This window comes from Diceros bicornis, chromosome 11, assembly GCF_020826845.1.
Source record: "Diceros bicornis minor isolate mBicDic1 chromosome 11, mDicBic1.mat.cur, whole genome shotgun sequence".
Classification (NCBI taxonomy): Eukaryota; Metazoa; Chordata; class Mammalia; order Perissodactyla; family Rhinocerotidae; genus Diceros; species Diceros bicornis.
This window is the reverse complement of record NC_080750.1, coordinates 39,933,213-39,953,965: the sequence shown is the minus strand read 5'-3', so window position 1 is coordinate 39,953,965 and position 20,753 is coordinate 39,933,213. Positions and strand designations below refer to the sequence as shown.

The window sequence follows — 20,753 nt, the reverse complement described above, 5'->3', positions numbered from 1 at the left end:
TCTATATCTACTCTCCATCTTTCCCATCCTCCTCTGAGCCCCAGTTGACCTCTATGGGCCCCCTTTTTTCCAAGGTTCCCTTGCCATCTGGTTTCCATTTGGGTTCACCCAATGGGAGTCTAGCAGGAGACTGGAGGAAGGAAGGAGAATGAAGTTTGGCTATTTATTGTCCTGACTCCCTCTCTGAGGGGTTGCCTCAGGTTGGCTGTGACCCATGACTGACGTTCATGGTTCTCATCAGGTGGCCCTCTCCATATAGCTTTTTAACCCTTTACACACACATTCAGTCCTAGTAGTGGTAACCATGCCCAGAATATGGCCACAAATTCTTTGACACTCTTCCCATCAAGAAGTGGGGTCTATGTCCTCTCCCCTTGAAAGAAGGTGGGCTTTGTGACTATTATGAACAACAAAATATGGTAGAAGTGACATTGTTTCAGTTTCCAGACTAGCAACTTCTACTTTATGTCTTTTGGAGCCCCCAACCAACATATAGGAAATCCAACTACCTGAGGCTGCCATGTTATGAGAAAGACCAAGGTAGCCCTGTGGAGAGGCTGTGTGGAAGAAAAGAAAGAGAGAGGGAGGGAAGGAGAGAGAGAGAGGGAGAGAGACAGATAGACAGATCCATCAATCCAACCAGCTCCAAGATATTCGGGCCCTACTCATTGTACTCATCCCAGCTGAGGTCCTAGACATCATAGAGCAGAGATGAGCCAACCCCACTGGGCCCTGCCTGAATTCCTGCATCAGAGAGTCACGCTTTATACCAATAATAAATGGTTAAGTCACTAAGTTAGGAGTAGTTTATTACACAACAATAATCATTGAAACACCATACTCTTGTAACTGGTCCCCTCACTACCCAATTTGAGTACCATCAGTTCCTTCTGGGGCCCTGACTGACAAAATATGTATGACAGTGATTAGGGCTGGTAATCACATTCTAGACTTCTCTTCTTCTGGGGAAATGGTAGAACTGTACTTCCCTCTAAGGTCAGACATGCCCTGGTGACTTGCCTTGCTTTAGACAATGAAATGTGAACAGAAATGACATGTGTCACTTCCAGACAAGAGCTTCAAGGCCCAGTGGGCCATTCACCATGTTCCCTTCCCTCTGACATTATGACCAGTGATATCAGTTGCTGATGGAGAAGATTCTATTAACTTGGGTCCCTGAGTGAAGATAACATGGAGAAAAGCTACCTACAAACTGCTCATCCCACACCCCAAGATGGACACGCAGTGTGAACAAAAACTAAACATTTGTTGTTTCAGCCTCTGAGATTTTGGTGTTGTTTGTAACTGTAGTATAATCACAGTGACTGATACAATAAGTTCCTTTGTCAAGCTAATCTTGACCAAAACGACCCCATGCATGAGGGAACCATGTGAACTCCTGAATATTCTGCACACAAGGAAGGAGGTCTATAAATTAAGCAAATATATATGTCCATCTTTATTACATCTACAGCCAGGAATACCATGGAAATCAGTCAACCATGTGGAACCGTAGAAAGCACCTCTTAGACTTCCAACTACAGGGAATGTAATTGACCGAGAGCCCCTGCTGCTACACTTGAATCCTTGCCACGCCTCCCAGAGGCTGCTCCCAGCCAATGACTGAATGCAGCAAGGATACTAAGGCAGACCCATTCCTGGGAGACACAGGCATCCTCTGATGGCCTTTCTTAGACTGCACAGCAGTCTAGGACACTCCCAGCCAACCCGTCCCTCTCTCCTTCACTTGGGTCAAATTTGCATTGCAGTCTGACAACCCTCCCATCTTCCCCACTCTGCTCCTTATTTTCTCTCACAAGCATTTGCCCTAATAAATTCCTTGCACATTTAAACCTATCTCTGCGTCCGCTTCTCTGAGAACCCAGACTAATACAACCATACAATGACTATTCAGCCTTGAAAATTTAGCTTTGATAAATTAAACATACAGAGACAACAGAACTAGCTCTTATTGAGTGAGGGCTGTCCTATTAATCTAAAGTCAGAATTAACCAGTTTTGTACAATGTGATGTCCATATCTACGGCTAGACCTAATTCCTAAATGACCTATATTAATATAGTATCATTTCCCAGCAGGTCTGGGGCAGCACCCTATAATCAAATACATTAAAATTTCTTCCACAAAACATACAGATATTAACACAAGTGGGATAAAAACAAGTAGCTTCAAGACAGTTCAGGTATGGGTTTGCCACCAAATGAGTTCAGCAAAGGTTAGGCCGTGCCGCCATATGAATTATAGAAAAAATTCAGTTTTCAGAGCTTTTTGACTTTTGAGTTGTGGATAAGGGACCATGGACCTATATATCCACACTACAGAAAACTAGGCAGCCTTTTAAAAAAAAAACAGACACTCCTTTGAACTAATACAAAAGAATAAATGGCCATCCCACAGTGTTGGATGAAGCATAGAGCATAGCATAGAGCAGAACAACTTGCAAAGGCAGCATTATATTATACATATACAGACTAGGGAGAAGAAAGGTGGAGACTATCTTCACTTGTCAGGTACCCACACTCCCCACCTTTTATTACTCACAACCCTTTGTAATGACTTCATCTCTGGTTTAGAAATGCTTTGGAAATATTGTTTATGAGTATTGATTATGATGTAGGAAAATTTTTTAAGTAGAAATTTATTTATATTATTTATGAGACAGAGAGAATAAGTTCATCTCAGCAAACTGCCCACATTGATGGCAGGTAACTAAAATATTATGTAGAAATTGGGGGCTGAGATGGTGCACAAAAGAAATTTATTTAGGATACTAAATAAGCCTCCTCTGTCAAGGCAAGAGACACAGAATATGAAAAACACAGACAGGAGCCCCTATGGTAGACCTGAGACTTCCAAGTATCCTTTCCCATATCAAAGGAGAGGACACAGAATAAAGGATGCAACTGCTCCTCAGAGGATTGGAACTCCTCAAGAAACACCCAATTCTGGACCTCTTTCCTCATCTGCCCCTGAGCACCTGTCCTACTACTCAGGGAAGGCTCCTTCCTTCATCAACCACTTAGGGAGCCAAGAGCCAAAAGACTACTCACCTTCCCCCTTCCTAAACCTTTTAATTCTAACTGATAAAAAACACAAACAAACAAAAAACGATGGAAAGCAGGGAGAAAAATAAATTGAGGAAATATTCTCCCTAGTCGCTAAATAACCCTGGGACAAATGGTCTGGCATGGATAAAAGTTAAGGAATCACAATTAGGGATTGGAAATTCAAATCTAATATAATAACGCTCACTTTGCACTTGATATATTCAGTGTTGACTATATTTTTTTCCACAATAATCATGTATTAATAACTTTGTGATTTTTCAAATCTCATGTTTTAATTATGGGCATAATTGAGAACAACATCAGTTAATATATGTAAAGTGATATTACTATTCTCTATGAACCACTGTCTGGGAATACAGTAAGCACCAGCACTCTGCTTGGTACTTTAACAAACATCATTCCCTTTGTGTACTGTTATTCAACCTCCTAAGTCTAAGGTACTGCGCTTGGCCCCAGAGGTACCCCAGTGAACAAAATAGGTGTGAACCCTAGCCCCAAGAAGCAGGCATGCCATTGTGGAAACAGACATTAAACATATTTAATGATTTTATTCTACTTGAGGTAAGCGCCATGAAGGAGAAGTACAGAGTGACCAGTGAGAACCTCATAATAGCTCTCTGAGGTAGATCTCATCCTCAATTACGAACAGAGTTATCATTAATATTTGTAACATTAAAGCATGCCAATTATAATAACAAAATATCCTGAACACATAATAACTATCACTATGACAATAATGACTTGGGAAATTATTTTATATCAATTGATCAATGAGGAAAAGCATGGGAATAAATGAGGAAGAAAGCCTAAATGTGTGAGAGAGTAAATGGATAGATAATTACTGCCAAAGAATTTCAATAGCGCTGTTGTATTCCTCCACAGAGGAAGATTTCTCCATGCAGAGGCTTAGAGACCTTCAATACAAGACATCCACCTCACCTCCAGAAAGCAAGATACTAATAGAAGGACAACCTGGAAACAAATACTAGGTTTGTATTTCCCAAAGACATGTTCTATATTTTCCAAGACAGACAATTTTAAAGACTTGGTCCCTTTATGCCCATAAACTCTTAAAATAACCTGGAAATCTCAAAATACTGATGTTTAAACCACATCGAAAATTACCCCTTGAACCTAGAAGTAACACAAAAATCCTAGTCAGACTAAGTACCCTGTGGTTTTGGAAAATACTGCCACTATGCTCAAAAGTTACTAAATGCTAAGAGATGGACATCTTCCATCAAGACCTGCTGCTCTAAACTAGAAACCCCATCATCATGTACAGCCAGGCTTCAATGTTGCCATAATCAGGTATTCTTGGATTCTGTAAAATGAAAGCCCACAGAAACAGAACTTCCAGATGTAGAAAGGTGTGCCTTCCATCAAAAGACATGTAAAAAGTTGTTCCTTTCTTCTCTTCTACCAGGGCTGGCAACTCCAATAACTTGACAAAGATCATCAGAACTAAATACTGTATACGTCTCTTTATTTGCTGAAGAAAAAAGTCCTTAACATTAGAATTGTGGGTCCATGGGTGTCTCCTGACAGCTCACAATGTAAAAGATATTAGTTGATTTATTATACAAAATGAGAGCGTCATAAGGAATTCAGAGTGGTGCTGATGAGACAGCCAACCTTTGGTGGGACCTTAATTTGACTGCACTTTAATTTTTGCTGTCACAAAATTGTTATAATAAAAAGTTATGTCCCATTAAGGAGATGGCAAATCCATGACACTTGTGCTATCACTGCCCTCTCCACGCCCACAGTAAACCTTGCATTGTCTGTGACAGACTTGGCCTCAGAGGACAGCTTAACAGAGAGTTCCAAGTAGCCACTACCCATGAACTAAAGTAGGCACAAGAGTCAGAGTCTATTTGCCAATCCTCATTTAGACTATCTTACATGACATTCACAATGCCATATTCTATGACACCAAATGGATGCCACCAAACTTAAGCTGTCACCATTGTTAAGACCTGTGTTTGATATTGCTAAAAAATATGAATAGAATGAGAAGAAAGATAAACTCACCATTAACTGAATTATACTAAGTTCACCTTCCTCAGTTTCCATCAGTTGTAACACAAACAGACAAAAAATTATATCAGCCAATCACTGACCTTATGGAGAGCAGGAGCCAAGACTGGCACCAGGAATCCATTGTAAATGTAACTGACAAGCTGGTTACGAATCAAGGGGTGAGCCACCTAAGAGAATAACAGGTAGTGATGAAAAAGACAGAGTTCAATCTTTAGGTTTTCTTAAGATCAAACATTTCTGTATATCCTGAATTCAAAAAGGAAATCCAAATTTTTGGCCATTTATTCCACGGTTAAAGAATAATTCAGGCTTCAAAGCACCACGTAATTTTTTCAGATGGTTTATTCCAGTATAAACAAAAACTGGTAATTTTACGGTTCTATTTGAAGAAACAGACAATAAATAGACTGAATATAGAACGACTCATGAATTAAAATTAGCAAACTTGAAAATATAATTTTTGCCCTATAACTTCATCTATGTCCCATCTTAACTTATGACTAATTTAAAAAAAAAAAGGATATAACTGTCAAAATGGACAATTAAATATATTACGTTGCCAGCAGAAAGAATTTTCTCATTATGAAGATGCATTTTCTGATAACTATTTATATTGGGGAGGAAGGCATTTAGAAAATCTTTTCATAAAAAACAGATACTCTTCAAAAGCAAAAAACATTATCAGAGGTACAATATTCCCTATATTTTGTCTTTTAAATATATTTAGCATGGATAATCCTTCACTAATATCTTTTGTAAGTAATCTTTTCAGTAATATCTCCAAACAAAAAGAAAATCTTAGTAATCTAACTATATAAAAAACATAGCATGAAATATAACATTCCTGTGTTCCTAACCATGCCTGTTAGCTTTACTTCCCTTTCTTAAAAGAAAAAAAAAAACAGATAATAAAATCAAACAATAAAGTAAAAAGCAATTTCTAGGGAAGTGAGGCTACTTCTTTAAATTACTGATCATCTGTCTCTCTCTGAACATTTGGGGAGGAGCTAATAGTTTCATCTTTTTTATTTCCACACATTTCTGCAAGAAAATGTTGATAGACTGTAATATTAAAGGAAAAAATAACTTAAGATGTAATCCATTTATCTTATATATAAATAAAACTTTTTTTGACTTAGCAATAAAAATGAGATGGGAACTAAAGTAATTTACTTGCATTTTCTTCCAGAAGCTATTTCTTTATTTGGTAGATAAACAGATTATAACTAACATTTTTCAACTTAAATCACCATAAAGAAAATTTGATTTCTTAATACAGCCAATATTAAGGTAATATTCATGCTGTACAGAAATAAAACATTTTTTGCTGAAAGCCTACTACATCCTTAAATATATATAAAATCTGATTTTTATTGAAAACAGTAACAAGAAATCTGAAGGTAAAAATCTAATCAAGAAGCCAAATATACTAGAGTTCAGAGGCTGTTTTTTTCCCCGAAGCAGGCCAATTTCAAAGCAAATTTAATTTGTGTTGCTAAGAAGATGCTTAACTTCTTCTAAATTCAATTGGGATAACAATATTCTTCATGTAATATGCACCATTAAGCAAAATAAAGTGTTTTCCTTGGTAGACTCCCAAAAAGACCTTGAAGTAAAAGTGGTATAATTTGGAGTACTTAGAAGCCTAAAAATATCTATTTAATGAGTCAGGCATTGAACTTATTTTTGATGGTTAAGTGGATAATCAAAACAGAATTAACACTTTTTATCAGGAAGATAAAGAAAATCTACTCATTTTTTTCTCAATTAAAACTTCCCAGAAACCTATAAACCAACATTTTTACTCTTCAAGGACATTCAGTATACTTTAAAAAGTAAAGCATCGATATTCCATAAACATTTATTACAATTAAAAAAGCAAACGTTTATAAACTAATCCTTTACAACGGTTGTATTCTGAATGGACCATAACAAAGGGTTCCTTTGTTGTGCTCTGGTACCTGTATGACAGCATTGCAAAACTCCAGCGAGTTCATGAACTGGACGAGGGAAGGGAGGAGGAGCCAGTCATCTTTCAGAAGGCAGTGCCATTCCTCACCTTTCTCTTCTAGCTTTGTAGGCAGAGACGAGTAGAGGCCACTGAGCCCAGTTGCAAGTACCTGCGTTCAGAAATGAAAATGCAATAAACTCTCTTCCAAAGTTCTTAACCCGCAACAAACAATTCCCCGGTGATGCCAATGCCACTGGTCCAAAGACTGCACTTTCAGTAGCAAGATATTAAAGGATTAGAGGATATCAGCTAGCTAGGAAGGATTCAACAGGTGGAGGCAGCAGGGAAGGACAACTCCAGCAGAGGGCACAGCAGCACCAGAGGTATTTGGCTAATACCTACACAGTTGATACGGGTTGCTTATCTCTTATGTGTCAGGCATATGCCGGGCTGCTGGTGTAAAGAGTGAGGGAGACACAGGCAAAGATGAAGAAAATATGATTCCTGCCCCCAAGGTATTCAGGAGGGGGGCAAACTCATAAACAATATGCTATAGAACAATAAGTTGAGTGCAAATACAGAGAAGGCACACACCCCAGTCTACGGGAGGAAGCCCTGAATACATGCAAGTTTAGAAAGCACTTTAATCAGATCTTCACAAATCATACCAAGAAGAAAGAACTGGGGGTCATGGGTCAGTTAGATGTGACGACAATAGTTCAAACAGAGCTAAAGTTGGTCTGAACTGAAAAGAGAGGAAGAAATAAATTTGAATATCACATGTAAGGTAGACGTGAGGGTGACCTAACTATGACATCTCTCAATCCAGTATTAATCCAAAGCTCATGGGGTTTACTTCCTCCCTCAGTGCTCTGCTCCTAAAATGAAACTGACACCATTTGGGCTTAGTAAGAGAGAGTGAGTGAGAACTCAAAACTGTCAAGTTATCCAGCTCGGTCACTAAGAAAATGGTGATACCTTTAATAGAGATAGAAATGCAGGAAAGGAACACACTTCTGCTGAGTGCCTGTTGATTTTATCTTGCGGAGTATAAGGCCAAGGAAAACAATGAATTCCACAGTACTGGAGACCTCCCAACTGAGAAGTGATGCTAGCCAAACAGCAGCTTAGAGATCCTGATCTGGCAGATGTGCAAAGGATGGACAGGAATGGCACAGAATGGAAACAAGGAAGTTATCTATAAGAGGCCATTGCTCTAGGGTAAACTCTGAGGTTATGAGACATTAAAATGGGATCGAAACATTCGAGGAAACATATTCAGTCCTGAGTTACGCCCAGAAAAGAAATGGTGCAGTATTCACTGATCCCCAAGTCTAATAAGACACGAACAGACAATTACAATAGTGTAATAAATGTTCAGAATACATAAAAGAAAATATGTGGTGCTGTGAATATACAAAAGGCCCTTAACCCAGACTTGGGGGGTTGAGAGCAGAAATGTTCTCAGAAGAAGTGATGTCCAAGATGCTGAAGAATAAACAGAAGTTAGCCAAAAAAAAAGAGCATTGGAAGGAAGACTATACCAAGCAGAGGATGTACAAAAAAAGCTCAAAGGAGAAAGAAAAGATGGCACCTTCTAGGAACTAAGAGAAGTGCAGTATTATTGGAGTGTAGAATTAGAAGTGGAAAGAGGCTAGCAAGGTAAGCAAGAGTCAGACCCTACAGGGTTCTGTAGGCCAGGACAAAGAGCTTAAGGGACATCCCAATGGAGAGCCCCATGGACAGACGTGTGGGTCTGATGCTTAGGAGAGGGATCTAGACTAGAGATGGAGATCTGGAGCCATCCAAATGTAGATGGTACCTCAAGCCATACAGACCAAGGGAAGGGAGGTTTAGACAGATGAGATATGAAAAAATAATCCCTAGTGCCCAGCATCAAAAACAGAAAGTCAGAAGGAGGTGTGGATTCAGGTATGTTGAACTTGGAAAAAAATCTACCAAGTCATTGTTGCCTCTCCTTTTCCCTTGTTCTGTTCCCACAGCACTCTTTGTATCCCTTTGCGTAGCAATTGTTTTTCTTGGATTTATTATTTTATTGGCTGTCTTCTCCATCTCACCTGGTCTGATTTGTTCACTCCAGTCCACACTGGAGGTGTGGATGATTTGTCTAGTCAGGTATGTTTAGTAACAGATGCTAGCAGTACTTCCCATGAGTAACACATCCAGCTCAACAATAGAGTACAGGCCTAGAGATTGAGAACCTGGAGGTCTTAGCACAGAGTAACCAGATGACGCCATGGGAGGGAGTGGGGGCGGGTGGTATGATGGAATAGGAGCACACAACGGAGTATAAAGGGCAGTGAGAGAAACAGATGAATCATTTCAATATTGGAGAAATCAAAAGATTATATACATTTCTCTGTTCTGTTTCCTAGTGACCTTTATTCACTCATTCATTCCCTTACCATTAAACAAAAAAGTTACTGTGCATCTTTCAGGCCAGGTACTAGGTTAAGTACAGAAAACACAACAATAAGCAAGATAGTGCATTTATCTCTTTTTAAGAATCAGGGCATCTATGGTCCTGAAGGAGAATGTCCTCTATTTAAAGTATTTAACTCCCTGTCAACATCCCCAAACAAATCACTTTAATTCCAGTTTTGAATGTGACCCGGGTGAGTTGCCTGTTATAAATTAGAAACCTCTGGCAAGAAAGAACAGATTCCAAAAGTTCTCCTTGAAGAGAAATCCAATCTTGATGCCACATTTTTAAAATCAATTACATTTGCTAACTCATGCTAAATTAACCGCAGAACAAAGGCTTTAATTCTGCATACTCCTGATGCCTTAACCACTTTGAGGCTTTGAAGATGAATTCATAAAGACAGGCTTAATTTGTCTGACTAAAAAGCTGGGAATAACTATTCAGTATATCAATATAATTACAGCAACATTAATTTTCAAATTACATACATCAGTGACAGTAATTAAAAACAACACATACCTAATATGCACTTTTTTAAAAGAGTATTCTGAAAAGGGCATGGCTGAGATGTGAAGAGAAGCCTGCCTGTACGGAAGCACAGTGCAGTGTGACAGCTGGACATGGAGTCCTGCCGTGTTCCTGCCCTTAGAAGTGGAGCTAGAGAATGTCTTTGCTATCTTCTTCAGAGTGGCAAAGAGACATGGAAGAAAATATCCTGCAGAACAAAGAGTATTACATACTCTTAAGAACAAGACTCCAAATCTTTACTGCTAAATATTTATATCCACCTTTCCAAGACTTTACTCAGAGTTCAGATTCATTCACCCAATCCATGTATATTTCTAGAACACCGACTGTGGGCCAGGCACTATGTAAGGCTGGTTCTGGGGAAATAGCAGTGAACAAGTCAGACCAGGTAAGATAGGGAAGGCAGACGATAAACTAATAAATGAAAGTAAGATGACTGCTATACAAAGGGATACAGAGGGTGCTGTGGGAACAGGACAAGGAAAAGGAGAGGCAACAACAGGTTTGTAGATAATTCTTCAGAGTTTAATGGCACAATCTATTTACTTTCAAATTTCATTTTGAACTTAAAAATTAAAAAAATATGTAGACATTCAACGGCTAATTAAAAATAAAATGCCCATCCATTATTTTAGCCTTTTATTGATCCTGACCACAAAAAAGTAATTGTAAAACATTATATTTATTCCCAACACATTATGTATTAACCCAGTATTTTTAATTTATCATCTCTCAAGAGTCTCCTTAAAAGAAATCACCATAAGGATAAAACCGTAAGGATAAGAATAGACATTAAAAAAGCAAACCATTTTCCTGACAGCAGAACAGCATGGTAGTTATTGAGACCACGGATTTTAGTATTAGACTAACACTGTTTTGAACCAGACTCTGCCATTTACAGGCAGTTATTAAAGTCCTCTAAGGTTCAGTTTCTTCACTGAGTTGTTGGAAGAATTAAAGAAACTAATGCACATAAAAAGATGAGCATTGTGTTTTACACATAGTAATGTTTCCAATGGAGGGAAGAAAGATGACATGCAGAGAGACCAAACAAGCCAGGGAAGGCACATCTTTAACTTTAAACATCTAATGGTACCTGGTTAATTTTAGCAAAAGCAAAAAGATTTTTAGCAGATGGCTTTAGTCTGAAGCTAGCAGCAAAACAGCTGGTGGGGACCATTTGATACAACTTGGCAAAATAAAAAGCCTCATAAATTTTGGATATGGGATAAATAACTTTCTATCTGCGGCTGTGTACCTAAAGGTTGCTTATTTCAATTTGCATTTCTTGATTTATGTACAAGCTGTTTTCTACTTTTGCCAATATGCAACGAATGGCAAGGGTGTAATCATTAATATTTGGTTAAAAAAAATCAAAAGAAGCAATAGGGTCATATATAGTCCCCAATCATTCGTTGGCACTAAATTATTCCCTAGACTATTCTCATTCTCCTCCTTTTCTTGGGAAAGCACATCTTGAGATAAGAGGCAGCAGAACCAGCAAGCTCTTCCTATCAACTACAACAACAAAAGTTTCCAAAAGTGGTCCATTTTCCTGAAACAGTCATTACTCTTCCCAAAGCCTGATGCTAACACACTTTGACAATCATACTAATTAGAGAAAGCTTTTTGTCAATTGTGGTCCTTAGCTGGATGGTTAACAGAGTATGCTTTTATCTTCAACGTAAAGAGGACTTTTTTTTTTAATTATGTTGGCAGATGTAATTATAGAAAACTGGATACAAATGAGATTATGGGATCTATCCTGAGGGGCAACTTAACACAACGAAGCTCTGTGTGCCATTCTAGCAAATAAGATCAGCTGGAGACATTGTTTTTCCTCCAATTTTAATGAATTGTACAGTTTTAAAACACGTTTCTATTTTTTTTATTTATTTTTATTTTTTGTGAGGAAGACCAGCCCTGAGCTAACATCCGATGCCAATCCTCCTCTTTTTTTTGCTAAGGAAGACTGGCCCTGGGCTAACATCCGTGCCCATCTTCCTCCACTCTATATGGGACATCGCCACAGCATGGCTGGACAAGCGGTGCGTCAGTGCGCGCCGGGATCCGAACCGGCGAACCCCGGGCTGCCGCAGCAGAGCAGGCGCACTTAGCCGCTTGCGCCACCGGGCTGGGCCCCCTAAAACACGTTTTTATAAAGCAACAATTTCTCAGTGAAATCTGCTTATAACATAATAAGTGGAAATCTAAACATTAAAAACATACTCCATTCTAGACCTAATATATTTAAATTTTTAAGTATGAAATATTACATATAAAAAATAATAGAATAGAAAACCATCCCCAAGATTTAACAGATTTTAATTTTTTGCTATAATTTCTTCAGAGTGCTCTTTATTTTTTCAAAAAATAAAACATTACAAATAGAGCTAAACCCTACTCCAATCTCATTACCAACCCTTCTCCTTCCTTCACCCCAAGAGTAACTCCAGTCTTGAACTTAGTACATATTATTCCTTCACTTGTGTTTCTACTTTTACTGTATACATATGTATCCAAAAAACAGTATACACCAAGATTTTGTCTTAAAACTTTATGTAAATTTTATGTAACTACTAATATACTATATGTAACCTTTTGCTATTTACTTTTTTTACTCAACATGTTTTTAGATTTATTGGTGTTCACACATGTAGATTTAGTTACAAAATACATGTGATTTTATTCATTTTGAATGCTGAGTAATATTCCACTGATGTAGAATAAACCAGTTTATCTTTCCCTTAATTTCTATTTTTCTCTTCCTCCAATCACTATTCTATTGAATATCTTTGTGCATATATCCTTGTAAACATGTGTCAGATTCCCTTAGGGCAGATACCTAGAGGTGAAGATGCAGGATCAGATGGTATGCAAATATTCAATTTTATTAAATATTGACATACTGCTTTCCTGAGTTATTGTACCAATATATACTCTCAAAAGTTCCTGTTTTTCCACATCCTTGACAACACTTGGTGTTATCAGATGTCTAACAGTTAGCCACTCTGATGGGCACTATCTGGTGTCTCATTGTGGGTTCAATTTGCATTTCCCTGATACTAGGGAAGATGAGCATATTTTCATATGTTTATTGACCTTAGGTGTCTTCTAGGAATTGTCTGTTCATATCCTCTGCTCATTTTTCTAATAGGTTGTTTCATCATTTTCTTATTCATTAGTAGCATTACAAATATTTTTGTATATTTTGGGTACCAATCGTTTATAGTTACCTGTGTTGCAAATATCTTCTCCCAATCTGTGTTTTTATTCTTAATTCCAGTCTTTTCTTTATGGTTGATGCTTTATAGGAAGTCTTGATATTTTATTACTTATGTACAAGGCAGTGTTAAGCACATGGGTCCTTAAGTCAGACTGCCCAGGTTCAAATCCTGACTCTGTCTCTTACTAGCCATGTGGCCTTGTATAAATTTACTTAATGTCGTTGTGCCTCAATTTCTTCATCTATAAAAAGGGAATAACAGTAGTATCTACAATTGTGAGGATTAACTGAATTAATACATACAAAGCAATAATAATGACATATATGTCCAGCATATAGTAAACTCTCAACAAATATATTATTGTTAGCATTAGTCATAATTATCTCAGCTATTCTTGGCCTTTTACACACTTTTATATGACTTTTAGCCACAATTTGTCACATTTCATGAAAACCCTATTAGGATTTTAAGTCACATTAACACCTCACAAACTACACCTTACAATTACAAAGGGGAAATTTTACCTTTACAATGGAGAGATCTAGTGGTCACCACCTTAAACAAACAAGTGATCAAGTGTAGCATCACCAATACTGGGACGACCTAACACATGTCTCTTGATGTAATGCAACAGGAAGTGTACCACATCACCTGTAAAATATTCTTGCCAAATTTATTTAACCTGAATTCAATCAAGCATTTAGACCTAACTTCCAATTTGCAGGAAATACAGAGGACGGAGACAAGTCAAACCCAGAATGTGGCTTGTTGTATAAGACAATGGCTGATCTCTTAAAATGTCACAGGGAAAAAGTGGCAGGCTCTGTACAGATTAATAGGGACTAAAGAGATATGACAGCCAGAAATGCACCTTGTATTGGACTCCAGTTTGGAAAAAAATCTATAAAAGTCATTTGCGGCGTGATTGGGGAACTGGATATTAGAACATATTATGGAATAGTTGTATAATTTCCTTAGGTATAATAATGGTATTGTGGTTATGTAGGAGAGTGTCCTTACTTTGGAGATATATACTAAAGTATCTGATGTCTGTAACAATTTCAAACGTCTATAACAATTTCAAATGGTACAGCAAAAAAAAAAAAAAGCATAGATGATAAATACACCACAGTATGGCAAAATATTAACAGTTTTGAATTTAAGTGGTGCGTATATGGTGTTCATTTCAGTATTCTTCCAAGTTTTCTGTGTTTTACTTTTTTTCATAATAAAAAGCTGTAAAACATAAATTGCATTAACTTTACAGACTAATTTGCAGAAAAGTGTCATCTACACAAACTGTATAATACAGAGCTTCCCATTTATTTAGATCTTCTTTTATGCCCTTCCATAAAGTTTTATAATTTTCTCTGTAAAAGCTTTCATATATTTGTTAGATTTATTCAAGATACTTTATGATTGTGTTGCTTTTGTAAATGGTATCTTTTTTAAACTGTCTTTTGCTTACGGATTAGGTGAACCACACCTGAATATTTTGATGATTTGTTTCAATATTTGCGTTTCTTCTTTAACAGCAGAACTACCCAAAACAATTCAAATAAGCCCAAACTCAATCTTTCATATAGCTCTCACACTATACTGTTTATTTTTTAATAAGCTTCTATCTCCACATCATTGTGCATATCCAGCCCCTCCTTTTCATTCTCATTCCTACCACTCTTGTTTCTAGACCCTACTGTGTCTCCCTACTTCCTCAGCATCTCCCATACTCACCCACCTTACATAGTCAGATTAAACCCCTAGAAGAATTCTAATTATGCTGTGTTCTTGCCCAAATTTCTTCAAGAGCTCTCCAACCTGGATACAGCAATTGTGGAAGGCAGAATAATGTGTGTGTGTGTACGTGTGTGTCCGCCACCAAAGATGTCTACCTCCTAATCCCTGAACCTGTGAATATATTAGGCTACATGGCAAAAGGGAATTAAAGTTGCTAATCAGCTGATATCTAAATAGAGAGATTATCCTGGATAATCCAGGTAATCCCAATGTAATCACAAGGGTCCTTAAAAGTAGAAGAGGGAGAAAGAAGAGTCAGAGGGAAGTGTGACTACAGAAGAATGGTTAGGGAGATGCAATACTGCTGATTGTGAAAATAGAGGGAAGGGGCCATGAGCCAAGGAACGTGGGTGGACTCTAGAAGCTGGAAAAGGCAAGGAAACAGACTCACCATGAGAGCCTCCAGAAAGGGGCACAGCCCTGTCTTGAATAAATTCAAAACATCTTGATTTTAGCCCAGTGAGACCTGTTGGACTTCTAACCTACAGCAAGATATCACTATCATAAGATAATAAATTTGTGTTGTTTAAAGCCATTAGTTTTTGGTAATTTGTTACAGCAGAAACAGAAAACTAATACAGCAATGTATTCCAAAGATGCTTAGATTCAGGGTAAGAAGTCCCATTTTTGCCTAAGATATATTCTTTAAAAAGAGTTTTTAAGAAACTGCACTATTGAAGGAGATAAGGGAGATTTAATATGCCAGCACAGATGAGTGGAATTAGTTCTTCACTTCCCATTTGACTATCAATCTTTGTACAATTTCTTACTCCATTGGTCAGAAGCCAGAAGAGAAGGGACACATGGTACTCTGAATTTCTTAATTGAAATTTAATTTTATAAAATGTTTACTCACTTGTTTGCCCTGAAATAAATATTCACCAGACACTAAGTGACCCTAGTTTATTAGTAAAAATAGGAATTTAGTAATATAAAGAAGATTACTGCTTTTGAACCTCAAAGCAAAATACAGTATGTTACTCACTAAGGTTGCTATTAGCATTTGGGGCAGGTCAATTCTTTGTGCAAGATCGTTCCACAAACTACTGGACATTAAGCATCCCTGGCCCGTGTACACTGAAGGCCAGTTGACTTCCCTCCCCAGCCAACCCATATCCCTATGACAACCAAACACAGCCCACAAAGAGTTCTAAATGCCCTCACCCCTGGTCAAGAACTACCCATATAGGGTTCATTAACAATGAATCTAATCTTTTTATGGCAACTTGCCTGGCCTGTTCCAATAAAACTCACTAATGGTCTTACACACTATGCCAGCAGAATCAGGCATATGTAGTTTATAAAGAAATATAATGAGGTGATTGGTAAAAAGAACAGACAATGGAAAAAAACTGGAAATGTTCGCTGAGTTGGGAAAATAAAAATGTTTTAGCTGTTGCCCAACATATCTGACAAACCAGAAGAAGATATAAATCTGTCATCTAAATCCCCCTTCCAAAGACAACACTAACACCAAAAAAGAATCAGAGCCCTAAGGCATCTGAAGAGTCTCAGGCAGCTCCAATTATTTTCTGGAACTGTGATAGGGCCAACATCTGCAAAGGACCTTATACTTCATTTCTCACCATACCAATGATTAAGAAACTATACAGAATCGAGTATTTCTTGCTACCTCAAACTGTAAATACGTATTTATTTTTAAAATAAAATCAGTGCTTTGTATCTACAATTATGGTCATTATCTTGCTGAGAAACAAACTAACTTGTGAAACCAGCTGTGCAGTGTCTCACCACATGCCATGATTCGTTGGTGCAAAATCAACCTGAAAAGGTAAGAATACAGAAAGAGCAGGTTTTACCAATTGCGCAGGATATGCTCTTAGAAAAAACTAACAGACCCAACAGAAATGAACCAAGAAATGGCAACACATATAGTTTCCTCTGTTGGCTTATTTTGAGTCGACACTGTTCAGCAAAATAGCATCTCAACTTAGATTCCTCTGCTCCCCCCAAAAGATTTCCTCTAAATATCTTTCCATAGAAGGTGCCAAGTACAACTTGCTGAAAAGAAAGGAATAAAAAAGTATTTATCATTAGCACAGGAGAGGAAAAGAGGAGTGAGTGGAAAACATGCCAATGAGAGGAACTTACTGGACAAAAGTAAGTGTTCTCCACGATGTGATGGGCCACCATGCTGTTCTCAGCAGACAGAGACATGATGAAAAGCAAAGCATCCCGGGCCTGCTGACCTACTGCCCCCTCTCGGTGAATGAAGGGAATCAGAAGGGAAAAGATGAGGAAGTTGGCAGCCCCTTGGTCCTCACTAGTGTGGAAGAAGAGTTCCAGAATGGATGGATCTTTGGCAAGGATGGAACAGAGCTGATTGAGCAGGACCACCAGCTTCCCCTCCACAGTGGGGGTAGTTGTTCCAGAACAAGAGCTCAGCAACATCATCAGGGGCTTCAGAATGGGCTTGTGGTGCAGCAGAGGCTGGTGTGACTGGGTAACCAACATCTCATACATCTTTAGCTGCTCGATTTTAGTCTCGTCAGTAAATTCCCGCCTCAAGCTCCAAAGGAAGAGTTTCTCCATGATGTTCTCACAGACCACAAATTCCAGAATTGGCCCCATTGCAGCATCCTTGGCTTGTTCTTCAATCAGCAAGAAGAGCATGTGTTCTACATAATTCTGCACAGCACTGGCCTCATCTGGAGGGATGGATCCATATTTTGCCTGGGTGTTCTTCAAGGGGTCATGCTTCTCTAAGATTTTCACAACCTGTAATCAAATCAAACATTTGTCATTGCCATCTGATGTCTATCATAATTACAAAAACATACCACCACTGATTGTACCAAATCTTCATAGAAAATGTAGGAGCCATGGCCCACAACAAGACATATGAGCATTGTGTTTTGTCTCTCTCTCATGTGAATAAAATGAAGGAGTTAAACTATAGAAAGAAGATGTTTGAAGACATTCATTTACAATAGTTAGAAATTTTGGCAACCTAAATGTCAAAGAAAGTAGTATGGTTATGTAAGTTAAGCTACATGCATTCCTGGGCCTATTATTATGAAGACAATTGAGGAAAATGAAATGTAAGTAATATGTTAGATGAAAAAATAAATTACTTTTATATAGTTAGATCCATCATTATCAATTATGTCAAAAACACGTATATGAAAAAAGACTGGAAAAATAGTAATCGTTTTTTGTGTTCAAAGTGATGACAAGCTCTTAAATTCTTTTCTAAACTGTCAAGAATATAATATTGCTTTTTAATTTTAAAATACATTCAATAAGTAAGACTACCCGTGTTATCCTACAAATAGAGTTGATTTGGAGATTTCAGCAGGGGAACACAGCTCCTCGTATGCCCTTGACAGAATAATATCCCTCTCTCCTCTACTTGGATGGGCACCCTCTTCAACCAAGCATGCAACATCAGGAAGGATGAAAGGCAACTGATGAACAAGACACACATACCTGGCAGGATCAACCCTAACATATGGCATATGTTGAAACTAAAAAAATAACGGTTTTAAACTCTGTGTTTCTTTAAACCAAAAAAAGTTCTGAGATAACCAATTATAACATAAGTTCCTAAGTACAGAGTTTCTGTTTGGGGTGGTGAAAAAGTTTTGGAAATAGTGGCGATGGTTTCACAACATTGTGACTGTAGTTAATGCTATTGAATTATACACTTAAAAATGGTTAAGATGGCAAACTTTGTTATACAGATTTTACCTCCAAAAAGAAAAAAAAACAATTGACAGAAAGAAATAAATAAATCTCCAATTAGGTCATGTGACAGCCCCAGTGTTTCTCTCCCTTACTACTGTGGGCCTTTGAATGCTTCCTACCTTTCTCCACGCATCAATACTTACTTCTACTTTGGGACGTGGAAATTAAAACAATCGTGTATCTCAACTTCCATTATCTTTATGACTTGAAATTTCTATGATAATATCCATTTGATTTACTTCCTTTAAAATGTATACACATGGTAATTTTTCAACAACCAAATATCTTATCAATGACTTTATCTTTGCTCTTTTTGCCTTTCTGAACTGCATGCTACATGGAATATGTCTTTTGCAGTATCTTCCTGGCCCAGTTCTACAACGTGCTGTTACGTGTTCTATATTTAGGTTACAGAATTTTTGCAAGTCACTAGGGAAGCTGGCAAAGGTACAATGCTATGTCAACAGACATGAGCAATGAGGGAAATTTATTTCTCAAGGAAAAGTCTAAGTTTTTCCCCTGTCAGAAACAGGACAAAGGAACCTTTATGGACCAGGCAAGTATAACCTTATAGAATGAATAGATTTCCACAGAATCTGTAATCTCTATAGACTTCCATTATAAAATTAATAATGCTACCACCAAGGAAATAATCACCCCAACACCCTTGACAGTTTCAACACGGAAGGCCTTCGGTTAGCAGCTACTCAGGAGGTACATGGCTCAATGACTGGTGGCTCCAGTGCGCCCACTGGACATCCCTTCTCCTTTGCTGCATGCCGGACTCCACCCTCCAAGACGCCCTCCAGAACTACTTGAAGGCCTGATGACCCCTCTGGCAGAAACACTGGGACCTGGCAGTCCTCTTTTCCCTTTGCTCTGGCCTTGACATCTCACAGTGCAGGATCACAGTACCACACTTGTCCAAAAGGGGCCTCCACCTCAACACTGCATGCTCTCCAGCCCCAAAAGCCCTAACTTCAAGACTCCACATTCTGAAGAACAAATTCGCTACAAGCTTTATGAGTTCTATAATTTCAAAGTCCACATATTGAGTTTACTTATGAGAGCTATCTATACAGCTAGGCCTCGGGGTAGAAATGTAATTATACTTCTCATGTGTGCCCAGACTGTCTAAACTGCCTAAAATTGGGCCTGTGCATTATACATTGACAGAGGCATAGCAAATTAGCCCAATCTTTCTGGAAAATAATTTGGCAATATGTAATGGAAGCTATAAAACTGTTCCTGCCCTTTGATTTGTTAATCTCACTTTGGGGAAAATGTCCCAAGGAAACAACCCAGAAATTATTTGTTAAAAAAATGTCCACACCAAAGATATTTTCAATAATGAAATTATTTACTCAAACGGTCAAGAATAAGAGAATCAATCAAAATGTTACATCATCATACAATAAAGCTATTAAAAACAAACACTAAGTGAATCATATCATTACATGCAAATGTATACATGAAAAATAATTTAAGTTAAAAACTAGATATATTGACAAATAGATGCATGAATAAAAGTGAATCTGAAAAGATATTAATGAAATTTTAAGGTTAATTAGTTCTTCTTTCCTATAAATTGATGTAATTTCATAATATAAAAATAAAAGTAGACAAACTAATTTTCTACTAATATCTAAAAAAAGGACCAAACTATTGAGTTAAAAACAATAATTGGAAATTTCCTAATTCTCAGAAATTCCTAAGCAATATAAATTTATACATATGCATAATATTATACTATACACATGCATGTATTTATTACATATCTAGATGTATATATGTAAGAAAGGAAGGGAGGGAGGAAGGAGGAAAAGAAAGAAAGGAAGAGAAAGGAAGAAAAGAGACAGTTGTACCCCTTTAGATGACCACTAGCCATTTACAAGTTTGTCTAATTCTTAATATCCTTGTCATCCTTGCTACTCTCATTAAGAAAGAAAGAAGGAAGGAAGAAAG

At 37.6% G+C, this 20,753-nt stretch overlaps 1 protein-coding gene across 1 annotated transcript in view; it reads right to left on the bottom strand.

Annotated features, from left to right (window-relative positions):
• FHIP1A (FHF complex subunit HOOK interacting protein 1A) overlaps nucleotides 1–20,753 on the bottom strand; it is a 221,794-nt gene that overhangs the window by 59,608 nt on the left and 141,433 nt on the right. The window contains exons 4-6 of the mRNA XM_058550191.1: nucleotides 17,193–17,819; nucleotides 7,093–7,251; nucleotides 5,212–5,298 (exon numbers count right to left, since the gene is read on the bottom strand). Coding sequence (XP_058406174.1) covers nucleotides 5,212–5,298; nucleotides 7,093–7,251; nucleotides 17,193–17,819 — 873 coding nt within the window. The remainder of the gene's footprint in view (nucleotides 1–5,211; nucleotides 5,299–7,092; nucleotides 7,252–17,192; nucleotides 17,820–20,753) is intronic.